This window comes from Chiloscyllium punctatum, chromosome 12 (assembly GCF_047496795.1).
Source record: "Chiloscyllium punctatum isolate Juve2018m chromosome 12, sChiPun1.3, whole genome shotgun sequence".
Lineage (NCBI taxonomy): Eukaryota > Metazoa > Chordata > Chondrichthyes > Orectolobiformes > Hemiscylliidae > Chiloscyllium > Chiloscyllium punctatum.
Window position 1 is genome coordinate 73,880,758 of NC_092750.1, and position 24,297 is coordinate 73,905,054.

General features: G+C 42.8%; 1 protein-coding gene across 4 annotated transcripts in view; it reads left to right on the forward strand.

The window, feature by feature from the left end:
• The window catches only part of ift122 (intraflagellar transport 122 homolog (Chlamydomonas)), a 138,753-nt gene that overhangs the window by 91,600 nt on the left and 22,856 nt on the right, over positions 1 to 24,297 (forward strand). For 3 of the 4 annotated variants that reach the window (XM_072582782.1, XM_072582779.1, XM_072582781.1), the window contains 8 exons: positions 2,113 to 2,274; positions 5,453 to 5,619; positions 9,901 to 10,072; positions 11,263 to 11,365; positions 12,217 to 12,357; positions 15,881 to 15,978; positions 19,586 to 19,686; positions 22,115 to 22,280. In XM_072582782.1, the coding sequence (XP_072438883.1) occupies positions 2,113 to 2,274; positions 5,453 to 5,619; positions 9,901 to 10,072; positions 11,263 to 11,365; positions 12,217 to 12,357; positions 15,881 to 15,978; positions 19,586 to 19,686; positions 22,115 to 22,280 (1,110 nt within the window). Of the gene's footprint in view, positions 1 to 2,112; positions 2,275 to 5,452; positions 5,620 to 9,900; positions 10,073 to 11,262; positions 11,366 to 12,216; positions 12,358 to 15,880; positions 15,979 to 19,585; positions 19,760 to 20,027; positions 20,166 to 22,114; positions 22,281 to 24,297 lie in introns of those variants that run through there. The other variant, XM_072582783.1, reaches the window with a different exon arrangement.

Genomic DNA, 24,297 nt, shown 5'->3' on the forward strand with positions numbered 1-24,297 from the left:
AAGGGACCAAGTCCCGCTGTTACTTATCCTTTCTGCCAATGCAGCTGCTTTAAATATAGGTAATTTGTTTATTCATGTGTCTGACACAATTGTTTTTCCAAGCTGAATAAGTTGCAGGCAAACCTTTCATCCCAATATGTGAATTTACCTGTCAAGGTGTAACTCAAGCAGGAGTTACAGATCTGAGTTTCTATGCCTTTTGATAACCAGGTTAATTTTGGCACAGCCTGATTCTTGTTTCTTAATGGTTCCATAAGCTGGTTCAGCTTGTGGTTAGCTGATTGCTGCAGCCCTTTTGCCAGTGTTTTCTCCTTTCTGGTTGGGGATGTGGGGAGCGTGTTGGTGGAGTAGGTCCAGTGGGGTGTCAAAGGATCAGTTATATAGTTACGCAGGAATTAGACATGGGTTTTACCAATGTTTCCTCATCAATTATCCTGATAAATAAGTTGGAACCTTCTGAAGTCTAACTCGGAGTTGGAGACAGATTGTTATTCGACCATCAATATGCTGTGTTACCTGTCCTGGAAAGGGTACAGACCATTTTACAGGAAAGAGAAGGACCAGCAGTCACAGTCCATTGGAAGGAAGATTGGAGAGGCGAGAGTTTAAGAAGCAAGTTAAAAAGCAGAACCTCAGAGCTTACTCCCATTGCCACAAGCCAGGCATAGAAGGATATTGCAAGGTTATGCGTAACTCGATACATTCTGCAATGGAAGAGCTCAAGAGTCCTGGGTTATTAGATTACGGCTGAAAATGTGTTGCTGGAAAAATGCAGCAGGTCAGGCAGCATCCAAGGAGCAGGAGAATCGACGTTTCGGGCATGAGCCTGAAGAAGGGCTGATGCCCGAAACGTCGATTCTCCTCCTCCTTGGATGCTGCCTGACCTGCTGCATTTTTCCAGCAACACATTTTCAGCTCTGATCTCCAGCATCTGCAGTCCTCACTTTCTCCTTATTAGACTACGGGGAAATTAACTAGTCTTATGGGAGAAAATTTAAATTAATTTGATAGAAGTTTGAGCACCAAAGTATAATGTTAAAAAAATAGAAATAGTCTGCATAGAGAACTGAGTGATAATTAATTAAGTGGGGTCACAGAAAATTTAAGAAATTCTCAGCTAAATTGGGGTGCTAATGTGTGAACTTGCAGTGTGTGATTCAGAAGATTGATTGATTAAGTGCCGTCAACTTGCAGGTAGTGATGTCTCCATGTACCTGCTGCTCTGTCCTTCTCTAGGTGGAAGGGATCATATGTTTGGAAGATGCTGTTGAATGAACCTTGGTGAATCCTGTGGGTGATGCAACTGTGCATCGTTGCTGAAAGGAGTGAATGTTGAAAGTGGTGTCCGAATGCCAATGAACCATTGTCCTGGATGGTATTGAGTTTCTTATGTTCGAGGTGTGGAGGGTTTTCCATCACACTCCTGATTTATGCCATATATATCGTTGACAGGCTTAGGGGAAACAGGAGATGAGCTACTCATCGTAGGATTCCCAACATCTGGCTTACTGTTGTACTCACAGCATTTACATGGCTATTCCAATTCAATTTCTAGTCAGTTGGTATCCCCAGAATGTTGATAGTGGTGAATTCACCAATGATAATGCCATTGAATGGCAATGAGCAAAGGTTCAATCTCTCTTTCTGGAAATGGATATTGCCTGGAACTTCCATGGCACAACTATGAATTGCCACTTATTAGCCCAAGCCTGGATATTGACCAGATCTTGCTGCATTCGAGCATGCCATTAATGTCAAGGTAAAGCAGCCAACTCATTGATGTTTGCCCCCATTTTAAGGTGTTTTGTTGGCATGCCTTTGGAAAGTTTGCAACAATCCAGCTGAAGACATTCAGAGTTCATAATTTCTTACGCTAAGGCGATGCATTTTGGATTATGTTGGCATTGTTCCATGAAAGCCAGCTTTGAGAAACATGAAAAGCTTGGGCATCCACTTACTAGAGTGATTGATCCGACTAAACCGGAGGATATCTCCAGTCAGCCCAAATCTCTTCTGTTCCCTTTCAATTATACAATTAACTCAGTGCAAAATGGGTTGAATAATTTCTATCTGTGTTTGAATTTATTACTAATTGAATTATTTCCTTAACAGGAGCGTAAGAAGCATGGTGAAAATGACAATGAGCTGTTCCTCGCAGATGTGCATGCCTACCAAGCCAAGTTCCATGAGGCAGCTAAGCTGTACAAGAAGACTGGAAATAATAGTCGTGCCTTAAATATGTATACTGACCTATGCATGTTTGATTATGCCAAGGTACTATCTTGCTAATAATCTTTAGGATGGTTTTAAACTTCAGTTCTTGTAGTTTCAAGTTTTAACATGCACCAACATCGATAGAGCATGGCTAGAGCAGATTTTTTTGCCTACTTTGCACTTCTTTGAATGTAGCTCTAAATTTATGGCTGGCCTTTTTTATTTGTGCATTAGGATCTTGTCACCATCTCAGACATTCTTAAATGGCATAAGCAAAAAAGCATTTAGCCTGCTTTCCAACGAAAACATATATATATATTTTGAAAAGCCACATATCAAAAGCCCTAAAGGAGTAACTTGATTTTGATAAAAGCATAGTACTGCCGATGCTGGAGGTCTGAAATAATAAAAGAGTTTTGGAGAATTTCAGTATGTCTGGCAGTTTGTGGAGAGAGGAACTGGATTAACATTTCGAGTCCAATATGACTCTTCTTCGGAAGGACAATAATGTAGGTCTCAAAATGTTAGCTCTGTTTCTCTCCCCACAGATGCTGTTAGACCTGCTGAGTTTGTCCAGCATTTTCTGTTGTTGTAATTTGATTTTAATCTTCTCTGCTAAGTCAACATTCTGGTATGAATGAATGAGCAGTTTAAACAACTAGGAGCTGGAGAGGAGGAGGGTGGAGCTTGACATGACGTGCCATAATACCAATCACTAACTTTGAACACCAGAGTGCATACTTTGGAACAGTGTGAAGCTGGCACCTTCCCTAGATGTGATACATTCCTGTTCTCTGTTGTACAGGGCTGAGGCTTGGTAACTCCTAACAGGAAGCAAAATAAAATTTTACATGTTTTATAGTCACTAAAAGCTTCATTATTAGACAACGGTGAATTTGGGTTAAGTATGTTGATGACTTTGATTCTAAATGGGCACCATGAGAAGCCTTGAGTTCAAGTCCTATTATAGTAAGTTATGAAATTTAATTCCACAAGATTGGCACCGAAAGCAAAATGACCATGAAAGCTTCTGAATTGTTGTGACGACCCAGATGACTTGTCCATATTCTTCAGTGAAGGGAATTGATACCTTTTCCGGTTCTACAGAACCATTTATACTACTTATTTAAATCATGATGATCTTAAGACAACAAAAGAAGGCAATTGATATGACCTTGGCACTGTCATCAATGTCCCACCAAATCAAAAGGAAAAATATTAGCAAATTAAGTAATATAGAAAATACTGAAAAGTCAGCAGTGTGGCAGTATCTGTGGAAAGAGAAACGGAGTTAACGTTTCAAGTCCGGTATGACTTCTAAAGAATTAAAGGTGTTTGTTTAATATATTTTTGACAGAGTCCGAGAAGAGCAATAGAGCAAATGGCGTAGAAGCCCAGTGCAAAAGACATAGGGGGTTGTTAATAGTGAAGAAAGAAAAGAGATGTGAAATATAATCATAGAGTCCCTACAGTGTGGAAACAGGCCCTTCGGTCCAACAAGTCTATACTAACCCCCTGAAGCGTAACCCACCCAGACCCATTCCCCTACTCTATTATTTTACATTTCCCCTGACTAATGCACCTAACCTGCATCCCTGAACACTGTGGACAATTTAGCACGGCCAATTCACCTAACCTGCATATCTTTGGACTGTGGGAAGAAACCGGAGCACCCGGAGGAAACCCATGCAGACATGGGGAGAATGTGTAGTCGCCCGAGGCTGCAGTCTAGCCCGGGTTCCTGGCGCTGTGAGGCAGCAGTGCTAACCACTGGTGTGAATGAGTGTAAGTTAAGATGTGAAAGGAGGAAAGAATTGGCAGCAGGGTGGCTCAGTGGTTAGCACTGCTGCCTCGCAGCACAAGGGTCCCCAGGTTCGATTCCTGCCTTGGGTAGCTGTCTGTGTGGAGTTTGCACATTCTCCCACAGTCCAAAGTTGTGCAGGTCAGGTGAATTGGCCATGCTAAATTGTTCATAGTCAGTGGCAAATTGGTCTGGGTGGGTTACTCTTAGGAGGGTCGGTGTGGACTTGTTGGGCCGAAGGGCCTGTTTCCACGCTGTAGGGGATCTAATCTAATTTTAAAAATTAATAAGTATAAAGTATACACGTTGCAAACAAGTCAAGATTGTGGAGTTAGTGGTAGAGAATCTAAGAAAAATGGAGAACAGGCATAATGTGGCTAGTTTCTGAAGTTATTGAATTCAATATTGAAACTTCAAGGCTAAAAATGCCTCAGTGCAAAATTAAATGTTGTTCCTTGAGCTTACATTATGCTTCATTGAAACATTGCAGCAGGACCAGGATGGAAATGTTAACATGAGAGCAAGGTGGTTTATTGAAATAGAAAACAACTGGGAGGTCAAGATTATTCTTACAGACAGAGTGGGGGTACTCTGCAAAAGTAGTCATTCAGTCTGTATTTGATCTCGCCAATGTGAAGGAGACTATGTTGTGAATAGCAAATACATTGGACTAGCTTGGAAGAAGTACAAGCAAAATGCTGCTTCACCTGGGTTTGAGACCTTGGACAATGAGGAGGGAGGAGGTGAAGTACATGGGTACATGGGAGGGTGCTGTTGGGGAGCATGAAGTGTTCAGACTTTTGGAGAAGTGGACCAAGGTGCAGTCCATGTGAAATGCTTCCAGTGGAGGGGAGGGGAAGATATATTTAATGGTAGCATCCTGCTGGAGGTGGTGGAGGATGATCCTTTGAATGCAGAGACTTGTGAGGTCGAAAGTAAGGCTGAGATAGATCCTATCATTGTTGTAGCAAGGAGGGGAAGGGGTGATGGTGGAAATACTTGAATCCCCAGTTGAGGAAAAAGACACTGATATCGGAGGCAGCCCGGTGGAAGTGGCATCTTTGGATCAAATGCGACAGAGATGAGGAAAATGGAATGGAATCCTTGGAGGAAGCAGGGAGGAGGTGTAATCAAAATAACTTTGGGTGTCTGTGGGCTTATATTGGATATCGTTGGGATGTCCTCTACACTCAAATAGAAACAGTGAAGTCAAGGAAGAGAAGCAAAATGCCAGAGATGCGCCAGAAGTAGGTGCAATTAAATAATTTAGATCAAATTAATAGCTTGTTAAAGGAAGCCAGATTATTTTACACAAGAACCTTCTTGTCTGGTTGGAGTTAAAAATGTACTGTATATGAATGGTTTACATTTAACTAATCTTTCCCAGATCTTTATCAGAGGAAATATTAATGATCCATTTTATCGTAATTTCCTCAGGATTTCCTTGGCTCAGGCGATCCCAAGGATACAAAGATGTTGATTACTAAACAAGCAGACTGGGCCAGGAATATCAATGAACCAAAAGCAGCTGCAGAAATGTACCTGTCTGCAGGGGAGCATCTAAAAGCAATTGAGATCATTGGGGACCATGGTTGGGTTGATATGTAAGTCTGTGACATGGATTTAAATAGCCATTTGTGTACTTGAAAGTAAAGGAAAGAGATTGCTGGATTCCTTCTGTTTTCCTTCCTTAAAATGCAACTACATAATATTGACAATGTTGCAGCATGCACTACTTTTATGTTCCCGGCTGGTGTAATTATTGGATAAATCAGATCCCAGGCAGAGACCATGCTTGATGGATCATATTGGTTTAGTTTTAGCAAAGTGGTCACATGCTGACACATTAGTATAGATGTAGATGCTATAGAAACTTTAACAATAAAACAGAACTTTATTACAAAAAGAATGAAATTAAATTAGAATAATCCCAACAATCTGCTCATAATACAAATTCAAAGATCTTGAACCCATATGGGCCCACAGGTCACAGGTTCAAGTTCTAAATTAGGGTAAGGTGAATATTGATGGAATTAGACAGGAGCTGACAGGGTTGATTGGAGTAGTTTGTTTGCAGGCAAAGGGACTTCTGGCAAGTGGGAGGACTTTAAAAGTGAGATAGCTAGAGTTCAAGGTCTGTATGTTCCTGTGAGGGTGAAGGATAATGTTGGTAGGAATAGAGAACCTTGGATGACAAGTGAAATTGAGGCTTTGACCAGAAAAAAAGGAGGCGGCGTGGCTCAGGTACAGGCAGCTGGCATCAAGGGAATCCCTGGAGCTATACAGGGAATACAGGAGTTTACTGAAGAAGGAAATCAGGAGGGCAAAAAGGGGGCATGAGATAGCCTTGGCTGAGAATATTAGGGTGAATTCAAAGAGGTACTTTCAGTATATTAAAGGAAAAAAGAATTGGAGAGAAAATAGGGCCTGCTCAGGGACTAAAGTGGACATGTATGTGTTGAACCGCACAAGATGGGCAAAGTTCTCAATGAATATTTGTTCTCTGCGTGGAGAGATGGAGAAAGGCTTTGGATATTTGGGGTAATTAGTGATGATATCTTGGTGACAGTCCATATCACAGTGAGGAAGTGTGGGATGTAATAGAATTTATGACAGTGGATAAATCTCCTGGTCCTGACCAGATATATCCAAGAACGCTGCAAGAGGCTAGAGAAGAAATTAGAGAAGAACTGACTGATATTTTTGACTCATCATTAGCCGTGGGTGAGGTCTTGGAAAACTGGAGGGTAGCAAATGTTGTGTCGTTATTCAAGAAGGGCTGCAAAGAAAAGCCTTGGAACTATAGACCAGTAAGCCTAACATCAGTGATAGGTAAGTTACTTGAGAAGAAGCTGAGATAAAATAAACATGCTTTTGGAAAGACAAGGTTTGATTAGGAGTAGTCAGCATGGCTTTGTGAATGAGCGATCATGCCTCACAAATTTATTAGAGTTCTTTGATGAAGTGACCAGGGATATTGATCAGAGCAGAGCATAATCTGTATGGATTTCAGTAAGGCCTTTGATAAGATTCCACATGGTTCCACAGGCTACTCTGGACGGTTAGATGGCATGGAATTCAGGGGGAGTTGGCAAATTGGATACACAATTGGCTTGATAGTAGGAAGCAGAGGATAATAGTGGTGGAAGGATGCTTTTGGACTGGACGCCTGTGACTAGTGGAGTGCCTCAGGGTCAGTGCTGGGCCCATTACTGTTTGTTATCTATATCAATGATTTGGATGAGAATGTGCAAGGTATGATTAGTAAGTTTGCTGATGACACTAAAATAGGTAGTATTGTGGACGGTGAGGAAGGTTAAAAGAAATTGTAGCAGAATCTTGACCAGCTGGGGAAGTGGGCTGAGAAATGGCAAATGGAGTTTGATATAGATAAGTGTGAGGTCTTGCATTTTGGAAAGTCAAATCAATATAGGCTGGCATGGTGACTCAGTTGTTAGCACTGTTGTTTCACAGCGCCAGGGAGCCGGGTTCAATTCCAGCCTCAGGCGACTGTATATGTGGAATTTGCACATTCTCCCCGTGTCTGCGTGGGTTTCCTCCGGGTGCTCTGGTTTCCTCCCACAGTCCAAAGATGTGCAAGTCAGGTGAATTGGCCATGCTAAATTGCCTGTAATGTTGGATGCATTAATCAGAGGAAATTGGGTCTGGGTGGGTTACTCTTTGGAGGGTTGGTATGGGCCGAAGGGCCTGTTTCCACACTGTAGGGAATCTAATTTAAGATCGGAGTTTCATGGTGAATGGTAGGGCCTTAAGGAGTGTAATGCAACAGATGGATCTTGGAGTTCAGGTTCACACTTCTCTGAAGGCTTTTGGCACACTGGCCTTCATCAGTCAGGGCAGTCAGTATAGAAGTTGGGACGTTATGTTGGTGTTGGTGAGGCCGCGCTTGGAGTATTGTGTTCAGCTTGGTCACCTTGTTATAGGAAAGATGTAATTAAACTGGAAAAAGTGCAGAAGAGATTTACAAAGGTGTTGCGTGGACTCAATGATCTGAGTTGTAGGGAGAGGTTGGACAAGCCAGGACTGTTTTCTTCAGAGTGTAGCAGACCGAGGGTGGATATTTTAGAGGTGTATAAGATCATGAGACGCATGGATAGGGTGAATGCACTAAGTCTTTTTCTCACAGTTGGGATTTCGACTACTAGAGGGCATCAGTTTAAGTTTAGAGGGGAAAGAATAAAAGGGAAACTGAGGGGCAACATTTTTATACAGAGGGTGGCATGCATATGGAATGAGCTGCCATGAAAATGGTTGAGGTGAGTACAGTAACAACATTTAAAAGGCATTTGGACAAATACATGGATAGGAAAGGTTTAGAAGGGTATGGACTTGGAGGTCCTGGGCCTCCTTCACCACTGCTCCCTCACCACCCAACGCCTGGAGGAAGAACGCCTCATCTTCCGCCTTGGAACACTTCAACCCCAGGGCATCAATGTGGACTTCAACGGTTTTCTCATTTCCACTTCCCCCACCTCACCCCAGTCCCAAACTACCAGTTCAGCACTGTCCCCATGACCTCTCCTACCTGACTATCTTCTTTTCCACCTATCCACTCTACCCTCCTCCCTGACCTATCACCTTCATCCCCTCCCCCACTCACCTATTGTACTCTATGTTACATTCTCCCCACCCCCCACCTTCCTCTCATTTATCTCTCCACCCATCAAGCACTCTGCCTGTATTCCTGATGAAGGGCTTTTGCCCGAAACGTCGATTTTACTGCTCCTTGGATGCTGCCTGAACTGCTGTGCTTTTCCAGCACCACTAATCCAGAATCTGGTTTCCAGCATCTGCAGTCATTGTTTTTACCTTTTTTACTTAGAAGGATATGGGCTAAGTGCAGGGAAATGGGGTTAGCATGGACAGACATTTTGGTCAGCATGGACCAGTTTGGGCTAAAGGGCATGTCTCCATGCTATAGACTGTATGACACCGAGTATAATCCCATTAACCCTAACATGCTCCTTTATAAATTGAAAAGAAACAAAGCAGTGTTTGTATAGAAAAACCACTGGTAAGTTCCTAAAATGCCACCTGTAGTTCAGTCCCCAAATCACCACTTATATAATACTTAAACCATTACCCCTATTTTTAACACCTTGGTTTAGTCACTTGGTGCTTCAATTATTAAACTAGAAGTTTGATATCTTCCTCCTGGAGCTATCAAATACCAGAGCTTCAAGGCACTTAGCTTAAATAAGTTGGTAGGACGGCTGGTTTGCCATTTTGTGATGCTAACATCGTGGATTCAGTTTTCACATTGATTAGGACTATGAAAGAGCCTCCTTCTCAGCCTCTCCCCTTGCCTCTGTGGTGATCCTCAAGTTAATTCCCCACTAGTCATCTCTCTAATGAGCGGGCAGTCATGTGATCTGATAGGACTACAGCAACTTTACTATGTTCTATAAAAGCCTTAATTCACTGGTCCCTTGTATTCCAGTAATGTATTCAGTCACTGGTGCTACCCTTTCCCATTAATATCGCGTGAATGCAATTGTATGAACAATCTGTCATTGACCTAGGTACTAGAAATGCCAAAGACGCATCCTTGTTAAGTGACTTTGTAAAGTCTATCTCACTAATACCTGAGGATGTGCACCAAAACTGACTTTGACCACCAATTAATACAGACACATTCCCTGATTAAGCCATCAACCAATGCAGACACACACACTGACCAAAAAAAACCAACACAGACATATGCTGATCATAACACAAACCATCACCAAATTGCACACTAACCTAAGCATGAAACAATACGAAGAATGGATCAAATCATGAAAGAAAATATACATTTCTGTTTCTATATTTGCAACAAAACTCTATTGAACTGTTAATGAGCAGCTTTTGTTTTCCTTATACAGGTTAATTGATGTAGCTCGCAAATTAGACAAGGCTGAGCGGGAACCTCTATCAAGGTGTGCCTATTTTTTAAAGAAGCTTCAGCATCCTGGATACGCAGCAGAGACATATATGAAAATGGGAGATCTTGAGGCCCAGGTCCTGCTGCATGTGGAGACCAGGCACTGGGAAGAGGTGAGGATGTTTGCTATCTGCTCTTACTGAGAAGTAATGGTTTGAAAAAGTGCAACCTTGACATAATAGCAACCCCAGGACAGGTTTATGTACCATAGATAGTTATAGATGATATAACGTGCCAGATTTTTATAGAACTAGCAAGTAATAAATATGATCACTGTCTACAGAAAGCTCAGCACTGACTGGGTTTGTATGTAGTGAAGAGCGATAACAGCATTTGCATGATGTTAGGAATTATGTAGTATTAAGAAAATTGAAAAGTTGTGAAAGCATCGGTGCAGACTTGTACTAGTTCTACAAGGTTTTGACCCATAAAGTGAAACTGCCCATAGGTTTGGTCTGCATCAGGCAGTTGGTGCAAGGAATTGAAATATCACCTAAATGTCAATTCAGGAACTTTGGGGGAAATATTGTTCTGGTCATATGATGTAGCAACATTGTAAATGTGTTTCAGAAAGATTTACTCTGTTCAGTATTTCTAGTGAAATCATAAGTATGTTTAGATTAGATTCCCTACAGTGTGCAAACAGGCCCTTCAGCCCAACCAGTCCACACCGCCCCTCTGAAGAGTAACCCACCCAGATCCACTTCCTGCTGACTAATGCACCTATCACTACTGGCAATTTAGCGTGGCCTATTCACCTGACCGGCACATCTTTGGACTATGGGAGGAAACCGGAGCACCCCGAGGAAACCCACGCAGACATAGGGAGAATGTGCAAGCTCCACACAGACAGTCACCCGAGGCTGGAATCGAACCTGGGACCCTGGTGCTGTGAGGCAGCAGTGCTAACCACTGCACTGCCCTAAAGAAATAAATATTCACAGGAATACTTCATAGGCTCAATGTAGCTACTGATAGTTTTTCCCAGGGCAATGTTTTCCATATTTTTGGGACACTGACTGAGTTCTCCACCTTAGTTTATTTTGCTCAGCATCTAGGCAGGTCAGGTGCAATGACTGGTGACAGAATTTGTTCCTTCCATTAATTGGGGGCAATTTATGTCTGTGCTATAGTTCTGTTTACACCCTATCTCAGAATCCTCCTTGCTTATATATTCTCATGCCTTTCCCAAGCGACTAATTGTATTGGCGTCTGTGACGGATAACGTCTGATTAGCAACCTTGTTGGACCACGTAGTGCTCATGTTCCGTTTGGTGTGAACTTTTGTTTATTTTCTGTTCAGGCCTTTGCTTTGGTGGCTCGGCACCCAGAATTCAAAGACACCGTGTATGTGCCATATGCACAGTGGCTAGCAGAAAATGATCAATTTGAAGAAGCCCAAAACGGTGAGAATTTGTTAAACTTGGCGACGTATTGTCAGGGCTCACTCATGTTAGGCAAGGGAAGTGATTTTACCCAAATCTGGAATTGTTGAAGCTGTCTTTTCTCTTGTGACTAAAATAACAGTTTGTGAGCACATTTTCTGGTTTTCCGTGTAAGTTTGTAAGTGGGAAGTTGTTATTTTGCTTACCAGAGAAATGACAGGCAAAAGAAAGTGCAGCTTCGAGTCATTGGCTGTAAAGTACCTTAACTGTGCTTTTGCTATCCAATACTCCTGACTAAAATTGGGGAGTGACATTATAGTGTAATGTCCCACAAACCTGGAGATTTTCCTTTCAGTCATATGGGGGTGGAAATTCCACTCACTCAGGCATGTATTGCAAGTTTCTTCTTTCTTTTGTTCACTTCTTAAAATGTAGATGATGTCAGGGTCACCCCCATAAATAGTAGCAAGGAGTGGAAGTGCCAGTTGTGGGAGTTGCTATATCCCTGGTTTGGTTGAACTCTCATTATACCGGAGATTGGTACGCTGAGAGACAGAGACAAAAAAAATCATCCTTCAAATAGCTGCAAGAAGGCTTCCATGGGTGGAAGAAGAATAAGTAAACCAGGCCGAGGTTGAACCTTTCCCACCCAATTATATGGAGGTATCAAACTCTAAGATATATTTGCCAGATACATACCTCTGGAATCATTGCTGCCCTGCTGGGCCAGTCCTAATGCGGTACCAAGAATACCGATCAGTTTCCTGCAGCCTGACAATTTTCAGGACAGTAATGAGCAGCTTGTTACTTACATATACATTTATGAAAGATTGCTAAAGGTTTGGTTTGGATTCCTTTACTCCTATTTCCAGCATTTCACAAGGCTGGGCGGCAAGATGAGGCAGTCAAGGTTCTGGAGCAACTGACTCACAATGCGGTTCTGGAAAGTCGTTTCAATGATGCTGCCTATTATTATTGGATGTTGTCTATGCAATGTCTGGACATAGCTCGAGGTAAGGCTAGTATTTTTATTAGATATTGTGTATAAAGTGCCTGAATAGCAGTGCTCCATGCTCTATGACGTAGCAGTTCGTCCCTGGTTTCAGTGCGTGTACACTGCAGAATTGTATGCATTGAGGTTTATGGTGAAAGGGGAAAGATTTAAAAGGGACCTATGGGGCAACTTTTTCAAGCTGAGGTTGGTGTGTGTATGGAATGAGCTGTCAGAGGAAGTGGTGGAAGCTGGTACACTTAGAACATTTGAAAGGCATCTGGATGGGTATATGAGTAGGAAGGGTTTAGAGAGATATGGGCCAAGTGCTGGCAAATGTAGGGGGGTGATGGATTCTCAGGGGAATGTAACACAAACAGCTAAGTTTCTGGTATGTCGGATTCCAAGAGATCAATTGTGTTCGGGGATTCTCTAGTCTGACGTACAGACAGACATTTCTGTGGCCAGCAGCCAAAAAGCAGAATGGTGTGTTGCTTCCCTGGTGCCAGGATCAAGGATGTCTCAGAGAGGGTGCAGAGTGTTCTCAAGGGGGAAGAGAGGCCAGCAAGAGGTCATTGTCCACTTTGGAACCAACGATATAGGAAGGGAAAAGATTGACATTCTGAAGGGAGATCATAGAGAGTTAGGCAGGAATTTAAAAAAGAGGTCCTCAAGGGTAGTAGTATCTGGATTACTCCTGGTGCTACGAGCTAGTGAAGACAGGAATAGGAGGATAGAGCAGATGAATGCATGGCTGAGGAGCTGGTGTATGGGAGAAGGATTCACATTTTTGGATCACTGGAATCTCTTTTGGGGTAGAAGTGACCTGAACAAGAAGGATGATTGCACCTAAATTGGAAGGGGATTAAAGTACTGGCAGGGACATTTGCTAGAGCTGCTCGAGACGATTTAAACCTAGTAAGGTTTGGGGGAGCGGTGCAGAGTAGGTAGGGCCCAAGGAGATAGTGAGGAAAGAGATCAATCTGAGACTGGTGCAGTTGAGAACAGAAGCAACTCAAACAGTCAGGCCAGGCAGGGACAAGGTAAGGACTAATAAATTAAACTGCATTTATTTCAACAGGGAAGGCAGATGAACTCAGGGCATGGTTAGGAACATGAGACTGGGATATCATAGAAATTACAGAAACATGGCTCAGGGATGGGCAGGACTGGTAGCTTAATGTTCCAGGATACAAATGCTGCAGGAAAGATAGAAAGGGAGGCAAGAGAGGAGGGGGAGTGGCAGTATTGATAAGGGATAGCATTACTGAGGGAGGATATTCCTGGAAATACATCCATGGAAGTTATTTGGGTGAAACTGAGAAATAAGAAAGGGATGATCACCTTATTGGGATTGTATTATAGACCTCCTAATAGTCAAAGGGAAATTGAGAAACAAACTTGTAAGGAGATCTCAGCTATCTGTAAGAATAATAGGGTGGTTATGGTCGGGGATTTTAACTTTCCAAACATAGCCTGGAACGGCCTTAGTGTTAAGGGTTTAGATGGAGAGGAATTTGTTAAGTGTGTGATTCAGTACATGCATGTACCTACTAGAAAAGGTGCAAAATTTGAACTACTCTTGGGAAATAAGGCATGGCAGGACTATAATTCTATTAGATTTAAAATAATGATGGAAAATGATAGACCAGTTCTAAAAATTGAAGTTTTAAATTGGAGAAAGGCCAATTTTGACCTTATTAGGCAAGATCTTTCAAAAGCTGATTGGGGGCAAATATTCACAGGTAAAGGGACGGCTGGAAAATGGGAAGCCTTCAGAATGAGATAATGAGAGTCCAGAGAAAGTATATTCCTGTTAGGGTGAAAGGAAAGGCTGGTAGGTAGAGGGAAGGCTAGATGACTAAAGAAATTGAGGGTTTGGTTAAGAAAAAGAAGGAAGCATATATGTAAGGTATAGACAGGATAGATCGAGTGAATCCTTAGAAGAGTATAAAGGCAGTAGGAGTAAACTTAAGAGGGAAATCAGGAGGGCAAAAAGGGGACACGAGATAGCTTTGACAAATAGAAGTAAGGAGAATCCAAAGAGTTTTTACAAATACATTATGGACAAAAGGGTAACTAGGGAGAGAATAGGGCCCCTCAAAGATCAGCAAGGCCTTTGTGTAAAGCCTCAGAAAATGGGGGAGATACTAAGCTAGTATTTTGCATCAGTAAAGTTACTGTGGAAAAGGATATGGAAGATATAGACTGTAAGGAAATAGATGGTGACACCTTCCAAAATATCCATATTACAGAGGAGGTAGTGCTGGATGTCTTGAAACGCATCAAGGTAGATAAATCCCCAGGACCTGATCAGGTGTGGGAATCTAAGGAAGTGTTTGCTGGGCCTCTTTCTGAGACATTTGTATCATCGATAGTTGCAGGTGAAGTGCCGGAAGACTCGGGGTTGGCTAACGTGGTGCCACTGTTTAAGAAGAGCGGTAAAGACAAGCCAGGGAACTATAGACCAGTTAGCCTGACGTCGGTGATGGGCAAGTTGTTGGAGGGAATCCTGAGGGACCGGATGTACATGTATTTCCAGGGTTGGAGGATTTGAGCTTTAGGGAGAGGCTGAACAGGCTTGGTCTGTTTTCCCTGGACCTTCTAGAGGTTTACAAAATTATGAGGGGTATGGATAGGATAAATAGACAAAGTCTTTTCCAGAACTATAGGGCATAGGTTTAGGGTGACAGGAGAAAGATACAAAAGAGACCTAAGGGGCAATATTTTCACGCAGAGGGTGGTACGTCTATGGAATGAACTGCCAGAGGAAGTGATGGAGGCTGGCACAATTGCAACATTTAAGAGGCATCTGGATGGGTATATGAATAGGAAGGGTTTGGAGGGATATGGTCCGGGTGCTGGCAGGTGGGATTAGATTGGGTTGGGATATCTGGTCGGCATGGACGGGTTGGACCGAAGGGTCTGTTTCCATGCTGTACAACTCTATGACTATGACTCTAAATGGGACTGGTTTAGGTTGGGATACCTGGTCCGCATGGACAAGTTTGACCGAAGGGTCTGTTTCCGTGCTGTACATCTCTGTGACCCTGACTTGCACTCCATTTTGTGTAACTTGCATTGATGACACCATCAAATAGTCATTTAGGGGCTGCCCTATCACTTGCTCACCAGCTCTGTTTCTGGCATTTTCCTTTCTTTTGTTATCAATTTTTTTTTGTGACTGCACTGTTACATTTTATTTCAAATCCTTGAAATGCTTAGAGTTTGTGTAAGTATTCATTGAGGGCTGATCCCAGGGCAACGTTTTCCAACCTTTGTGAAAACAACTCAATGCATTAGCCCTCCAGCCTCACTACTGGGCCCAGAGTATTTATCACACGTTAAATTGATTTGAGTATTAATTAGATACAGTACATGTCTGGGAAGACTGATAAGGAATTGCATGTAACAGAGGTGAGTGTGTTTGATTAACTGGACCCTTATTGATGTAAATTTTAAGAATGGACATCTATCTGAAATTTAATTTGTTCTTATTTACTTTGGCATGATAAAGTTTAACAGCTTTTGCATGTGTTTAACAGAAAAGGTAGAGAAGCAACTGGAGATGCTTAAAATGTTTCACCATTTCCAGCACCTAGCGGAACTTTACCATGCATACCACTCAATCCAGAGATACACGGTGAGAAACTGCTCAGATTGCTTTCCAAAAACAATCATCTTTCTGAAATGTGCCAAGATTTAGGATTTAGTTTGTCGATATGAGTAAGATTTATCAGGCGGATAGTTTTTTTTAGGATGAGCAAAAGAACATCCTTAAATCTTATTAAAGGAGATTCACTATATTTGATTCACTATATTTAGATTAGATTACCTACAGTCTGGAAACAGGCCCTTCGGCCCAACAAGTCCACACCGATCCGCCGAAGCACAACCCACCCATACCCCTACACATACCCCTTCACCTAACACTACGGGCAATTTAGCATGACCAATTCACCTGACCTGCACATCTTTGGACTGTAGCAGGAAACCAGAGGACCCGGAGGAAACCCACGCAGACACGGGGAGAAATGTGCAAATTCCACACAGTCAGTCGCCTGAGGCGGGAATTGAACCTGGGTCTATTTGATTCCTTCATGTACAGTAAATCAGAATGTGGCTTTGCAATTGGCTTCACATCACCAGGTTGTCTTTCCGTGGCTTCTCAGACAGTAAGAGGGAAGAAGATGGCAACATGTATGATCCAAAACAAAAATTTGGTAGATCTATGAAGACAAAAACAGAGGTAATGTTTTGAGTCCAATACGCCTCTGAAGAATAGGCACACCTGACTTGAAACATTCATGCTATTTCCTTCTCCACAGATGCTGCCAGATCAAATGGGAATAAAGGCTATCAAGCTGGTATAAATATATGATTTAGACTTGAATGAAGAGAGTTGAACAGTAAATTAGCAGATAATATGAAAATTGGTGGAGTGGTAAATAGTGAGGAGCATGTAGGTAGGCTGGTCAGATGGGTTGGTTAGTGGCAAATGAATAAATGTGAAGTGAGGCACTTGGGCAGAACAAACAAGATCACCTTCATCATCCTAGCGGTAAAAGAAAGGGCGATCCATTAAATGTGGGAATTGGTAGATTGGAAGGTGAAGACAAGGGGAATCCTATTTTGGTTCTAGAAGGGAGGGAATGGTGATAAAGCAGGAAACAGGACAGAAGCAGTTGAGACCTCTTACAATAGTGGTGGAGGCCAGGGGATCTGCAATTAAAGAAGAAGTAAAATGTACAGAAGAGTTGGTACAGTAGATTGCATCATTAAAACAGACCAGTGATGGGAGAATGGAATAGAGTCCTTGCAGTAAACAGACTGTGAGGAAATCTAAGCCAGATAGCTTGGAATGCTAGTCATTGCCGAAAAGCTTTAGTTGGTAGTATTCTGGTAGTTTCCTGGCTTGTGCTTACCACCTTTCTTAAACAGTGGCAACACGTTAGCCAACCTCCAGTCTTCCAACATCTCACCTACGCCTATCAATGATACAAATATCTCAGCAAGAGGTCCAGTAATCACTTCCCGAGCTTCCCACAGAGTTCTAGGGGTACACCTGATCAGATCCTGGGGATTTATCCACCTTGATGCATTTCAAGACATCCAGCACTTCCTTCTCTGTAATATGGACATTTTGGAAGGTGTCACCATCTATTTCCCTACAGACTATATCTTCCATATCCTTTGCCACAGTAAATAATGATGCAAAATACTAGTTTAGTATCTCCTCCATTTTCTGCGGCTCCACACAAAGGCCGCCTTGCTGATCTTTGAGGGGCCCTATTCTCTCCCTAATTACACTTTTGTCCTTAATTTATTTGTACAAACCCTTTGGATTCTCCTTAATTCTATTTGTCAAAGCTATCACTTGTCCCATTTTTGCCCTCCTGATTTCCCTCTTAAGTTTACTCCTACTGCCTTTATACTCTTCGAAGGATTCACTCGATCTATCCTGTCTATACTTCCTTCTTTTTCTTAACCAAACCCTCAATTTCTTTAGTCATCCAGCATTCCCTCTACCTACCAGCCTTTCCTTTCACCCTAACAGGAATATACTTTCTCTGGATTCTTGTTATCTCATTTCTGAAGGCTTCCCATTTTCCAGCCGTCCCTTTACCTGTGAACATCTGCGCCCAATCAGCTTTTGAAAGTTCTTGCCTAATACCGTCAAAATTGATGGTGGGCAAGTTGTTGGAGGGAATCCTGAGGGACAGGATGTACATGTATTTGGAAAGGCAAGGACTGATTAGGGATAGTCAACATGGCTTTGTGCGTGGGAAATCATGTCTCGCAAACTTGATTGAGTTTTTTGAAGAAGAAACAAAGAAGATTGATGGGGGCAGAGTCGTAGATGTGATCTATATGGACTTCAGTATGGCATTCGACATTGTTCCCCATGGGAGACTGGTTAGAAAGATTAGATCTCACGGAATACAGGGGTAACTAGCCATTTGGATACAGAACTGGCTCAAAGGTAGAAGACAGGGGGTGGTGGTGGAGGGTTGTTTGTCAGACTGGAGGCCTGTGACCAGTGGAGTGCCACAAGGATCGGTGCTGGGTCCACTACTTTTCATCATTTACATAAATGATTTGAATGTGAGCATAAGTGGTACAGTTAGTAAGTTTGCAGATGACACCAAAATTGGAGGTGTAGTGGACAGCGAAGAGGGTTACCTCAGATTACAACAGGATTTTGACCAGATGGGCCAATGGGCTGAGAAGTGGCAGATGGAGTTTAATTCAGATAAATGTGAGGTGCTGCATTTTGGGAAAGCAAACCTTAGCAGGACTTATACACTTAATGGTAAGGTCCTAGGGAGTGTTGCTGAACAAAGAGACCTTGGAGTGCAGGTTCATAGCTCCTTGAAAGTGGAGTCGCAGGTAGATAGGATAGTGAAGAAGGCGTTTGGTATGCGTTCTTTTGTTGGTCCGAGTATTGAGTACATGAGTTGGGAGGTCATGTTGCAGCTGTACAGGATATTGGTTAGGCCACTGTTGGAATATTGCATGCAATTCTCGTCTCCTTCCTAACAGAATGATGTTGTGAAACATGAAAGGGTTCAGAAAATATTTACAAGGATGTTGTCAGGGTTGGAGGATTTGAGCTACAGGGAGAGGTTGAACAAGCTGGGGCTGTTTTCCCTGGAGCGTCGGAGGCTGAGGGGTGATCTTATAGAGGTTTACAAAATTATGAGGGGCATGGATAGGATAAATAGACAAAGTCTTTTCCCTGGGATCAGGGAGTCCAGAACTAAAGGGCATAGGTTTAGGGTGAGAGGGGAAAGATATAAAAGAGACCTAAGGGGCAACTTTTCACACAGAGGGTGGTACATGTATGGAATAAGCTGCCAGATGAAGTGGTGGAGGCTGGTACAATTGCAACATTTAAGAGGCATTTGGATGGGTTTATAAATAGGAAGGGTTTGGAATGATATGGGCCGGGTGCTGGCAGGTAGGACTAGATTGGGTTGGGGTATGTGATCAGCATGGACAGGTTTGACCGAAGGGTCTGTTTCCATGCTGTACATCTCTATGACTCTATTGTGTTAGCCGACGGAATAAAACGTGAGCGCTAATTCTGCTTAATTTTCTGGACTGAATTGGACAATCTTAATGCCTTACATATCACTTTACAGCAATTTACATTTATTCTGATTTTCTCATTCATCCCTGAATATTATTAGGAATATAATGTATGAGAACATAAAGCCAAAATTTATCTCATTTTATCTTCTTTGCAGGATGAACCTTTTAGTTCCCATTTACCTGAAGCACTCTTCAATATCTCCCGATTTTTACTTCACAATCTTACAAAGGAAACCCCTTTAGGCATCTCCAAAGTGTATCCTTTTGTCAAGCAAGCTATTTCATATGGCTAGCACTAAAAACCACAAAATGCTGGTGTGATTGCACAGGTAAGGCTTATGTGGAGGGAGAAATAGCATTTAAGTTACAGTTCAGTGACCTATCATCAGACTGACAAAGTTTCATATGACGGTAGCCAGTGTTAGGATGTATTGGTTGTTCTACTGTGGCCTATGTCTTTCATTGGCGGTCTCTGGATTTGTTTCTCCTGCCTTAACTGACTAAATCTTGACTGTCCCCAAAATATTTCCTCTTTTAAGATATTCCTTTATTCGGCTGCCAGTTTTCCTGCCAACCTTTGCCTTCTGCTGTGTCCAGGTTACTAGATCAAGCTTCTTTCCTTGAGAAGAAAAAGCGTTGGAAAAGCGCAGCAGTTCAGGCAGCATCCAAGGAACGGGGAGAATTGACGTTTCGGGCATAAGCCCTTCTTCAGGAATGAGGATAAGATAAAAGGTAGGGAGGAGGGACTTGGGGGAGGGGCATTGGGAATGCGACAGGTGGAAGGAGGTTAAGTTGAGGGTGATAGGCCGGAGAGGGGGTGAGGGCGGAGAGGTCGGGAAGAAGATTGCAGGTCAAGAAGGCGATGCTGAGTCCAAGGGTTGGGACTGAGAAGCCTTGAGAAGTTGGCTTTCATCCAATTTGGACTTTGGATTGTTCCTTTTCCTTTCTATCGTCAGCCTAAATGTTTGATAAATGATCACTGTCCCCTATATGTTCTCCCAGAGACGTTCGATCCACTTGACTGGTTTCATCCGCAAGAACTAGGTCTAGCAGTGATATGTGGACTCGAATGGACAAAGTCAGAAGTCACAACCGCCAGGTGATTGTCCAAAAGGTTTATTTGAAATCACAAACTTTTGTAGCACTGCTCCTTTTGACAGGTGAAGTTGAGGTACCGGTGCAGGCTGTCTTGTGGAAATATGATGATGAAGGAGCAGTGCTTAGAAAGCTTGTAATTTCAAGTAATTCTATTGGACTAACCTGCTGTCATGTGACTTCTGACTTTGTCCTTTCTCATTAAACTGGAAATATACTCCTGAACGTGCACTGGGAACTTTTGTCTCTCACTGCCCTTCACACTATTACTATTCCAGTCTATATTGATCCATCTCCACCTTCCACAACCTGCCCTCCCCTTAGAACTACCCTTAGATTTTTCACCCCTGTAATTTCCTTAAAAGATTGTTCCTTCATATGTTTCCCACTGGTTGGCAATCTGTAGCTTACATCAAGCAATGTAGTTGCATCCTTTTTGTTCCTTACCTCTAGCCAAGTAATTTGGTCCATGAATCCTATAGGACGTCCTCTTTCCCCAGCCCTATCCATGCCCCTCATGATTTTATAAACCTCTGTAAGGTCACCCCTCAGCCTCCGACGCTCCAGGGAAAATGGCCCCAGCCTGTTCAGCCTCTCCCTATAGCTCAAACCTTCCAACCCTGGCACCATCATTGTAAATCTTTTCTTGTGGAAAGATGTTGTGAAATTTGAAAAGGACTGCAGATGCTGGACATCAGACGCAAAAAGTGTGGTGTTGGAAAAGCACAGTCGGTCAGGCAGCATCTGAGGAGCAGGAGAGACTGGCTATGCTTTTCCAGCACCACACTTTATGACTCTGATCTCCAGCATTGCAGTCCTCACCTTCTGCTAGTTGATTATAACCTTACTGTGAAACCTCTTCCAAGGATGCCCACCTTGAAGAAGTTCTCTCTCTCGCTGCACCCCCCAGTTCATCTGCCTTCTACCTTCTTCCACAAACCCACCTCCACAAACCCCCATCCCACCCCCCTTCCATTTATCTCTCAGCCCCTTGAGCACCACCCCATTCCTGATGAAGAGCTCATGCTCGAAACATTGACTCTTGTGCTGCTCAGATGCTGCCTGACTGGCTGGCTGTGCTTTTTCAGCACCGCACTTTTCAGCTCTGATCTCTACCATCTGCAGACCTCACTTTCTCCTATAATCTTCTTCACTGCTAACGATACCACCAATTTTGATGTCAACTGCAAACTTACTAACCTTACCTCTTGTATTCTCATCAAAATCATTTATATAAATGACAAAAGTGGACCCTGTATCAATCTCTGTGAAACACTATTGATCACAGGACTACAGTCTGAAAAGTAACCCTCTACCATCACTCACGGTCTTCTACCATAAAGCCAATTTTGTATCCAACTGGCAAACTCACCCTGAATGACGTGATTAGTTCTTGTATATGTTGAAATCACACTATGATATTAGTACTGAACATGTCATGTCATTAGTATATTTTTCAATATCACAATGTGCATTCATACAGATGTATTAACGTTTCAATGACTAATGTTATGCAGCATGACTAACTTCAGTTCCATAGAGTTTCTGATGAGAAATGACTGTATTTTTGATTCCTTAACTGTTATCAGTAATACTTTATATGCTCTAGCCAAACAAAGTAAAGCGCTTGGTGCATACAAACTGGCCCGGCATGCCTATGACAAACTACAGGGTCTCCGCATTCCTGCTAGGTTCCAGAAGTCCATTGAGCTGGGTAGCCTGACAATTCGATCTAAGCCATTCCATGACAGTGAGGTGAGGAACTTCATCAGCTACTGGCTGCAAGTGGATTGAAGTATTAAAAATTGAACTTTGTTATGAAAAAATAGTGACCAGGCAATAAATACTGACTAGCCAGTGATATTCACATCCCATGAATGAGAAAAAGACTCTTGGAGGCGGGATGCTTTATTCGCTCTGAAGCCAGGTAGATTAAGGGATGATTTAATGAAGGCATTCAAAATCTTGAAGGATTTCAATAACATTAATAGAACTTACTACTAAAGTGATAGAGAGGTTAGTAGAGACAGATTTTGATTGGCACAAAAACCAGAAGTACCTGTGAAAACAATACTTCAGCACTGTTTGTCATACACTGAAACACATTGCCTGAAAGGGTGATCAATCAATACTACATTTTGAATGGGAAGGTCTTGGAGAAAGGTTTGTTTGATGATGGGAAAAGAGTTAGGGGGGAATGTGATCAATTGGATACCACTTTGAAATAACCTGTATAAGTACAATGGACTGAGTGTCTATGTTGAATTATTCCATTATTTTAGAACATAGAACATAGAACAATACAGCACAGAACAGGCCCTTCGGCCCACGATGTTGTGCCGAACTTCTAACCTAGATTAAGCACCCATCCATGTACCTATCCAAATGCCGCTTAAAGGTCGCCAATGATTCTGACTCTACCACTCCCACGGGCAGCGCATTCCATGCCCCCACCACTCTCTGGGTAAAGAACCCACCCCTGACATCTCCCCTATACCTTCCACCCTTCACCTTAAATTTATGTCCCCTTGTAACACTCTGATGTACCCGGGGAAAAAGTTTCTGACTGTCTACTCTATCTATTCCTCTGATCATCTTATAAACCTCTATCAAGTCACCCCTCATCCTTCGCCGTTCCAACGAGAAAAGGCCGAGAACTCTCAACCTATCCTCGTACGACCTACTCTCCATTCCAGGCAACATCCTGGTAAATCTTCTCTGCACCCTCTCCAAAGCTTCCACATCTTTCCTAAAGTGAGGCGACCAGAACTGCACACAGTACTCCAACTGTGGCCTAACCAAAGTCCTGTACAGCTGCAACATCACTTCACGACTCTTGAATTCAATCCCTCTGCTAATGAACGATAATACTCCATAGGCCTTCTTACAAACTCTATCCACCTGAGTGGCAACCTTCAAAGATCTATGTACATAGACCCCAAGATCCCTCTGTTCCTCCACCTGACTAAGAACCCTACCATTAACCCTGTATTCTACATTCTTATTTGTTCTTCCAAAATGGACAACCTCACACTTGGCAGGGTTGAACTCCATCTGCCACTCCTCAGCCCAGCTCTGCATCATATCTAAGTCCCTCTGCAGCCGACAACAGCCCTCCTCACTGTCCACAACTCCACCTATCTTCATATCATCTGCAAATTTACTGACCCACCCTTCGACTCCCTCATCTAAGTCATTAATAAAAATTACAAACAGCAGAGGACCCAGAACTGAACCCTGTGGAACTCCACTTGTAACTGGGCTCCAGGCTGAATATTTACCATCTACCACCACTCTCTGCCTTCGACCGGTTAGCCAGTTTTCTATCCAATTGGCCAAATTTCCCTCTATCCCATGCCTTCTGACTTTCCGCATAAGCCTACCATGGGGAACCTTATCAAATGCCTTACTAAAATCCATGTACACTACATCCACTGCTCTACCCTCATCCACATGCTTGGTCACCTCCTCGAAGAATTCAATAAGACTTGTAAGGCAAGACCTACCCTTCACAAATCCGTGCTGGCTGTCCCTAATCAAGCAATGTCTTTCCAGATACTCGTAAATCCTATCCCTCAGTACCCTTTCCATTACTTTGCCTACCACAGATGTAAGACTAACTGGCCTGTAATTCCCGGGGTTATCCCTATTTCCTTTTTTGAACAGGGGCACAACATTCGCTACTCTCCAGTCCCCTGGTACCACCCCCGTTGCCAGTGAAGACGAGAAGATCATTGCCAACGGTACTGCAATTTCCTTTCTTGCTTCCCAC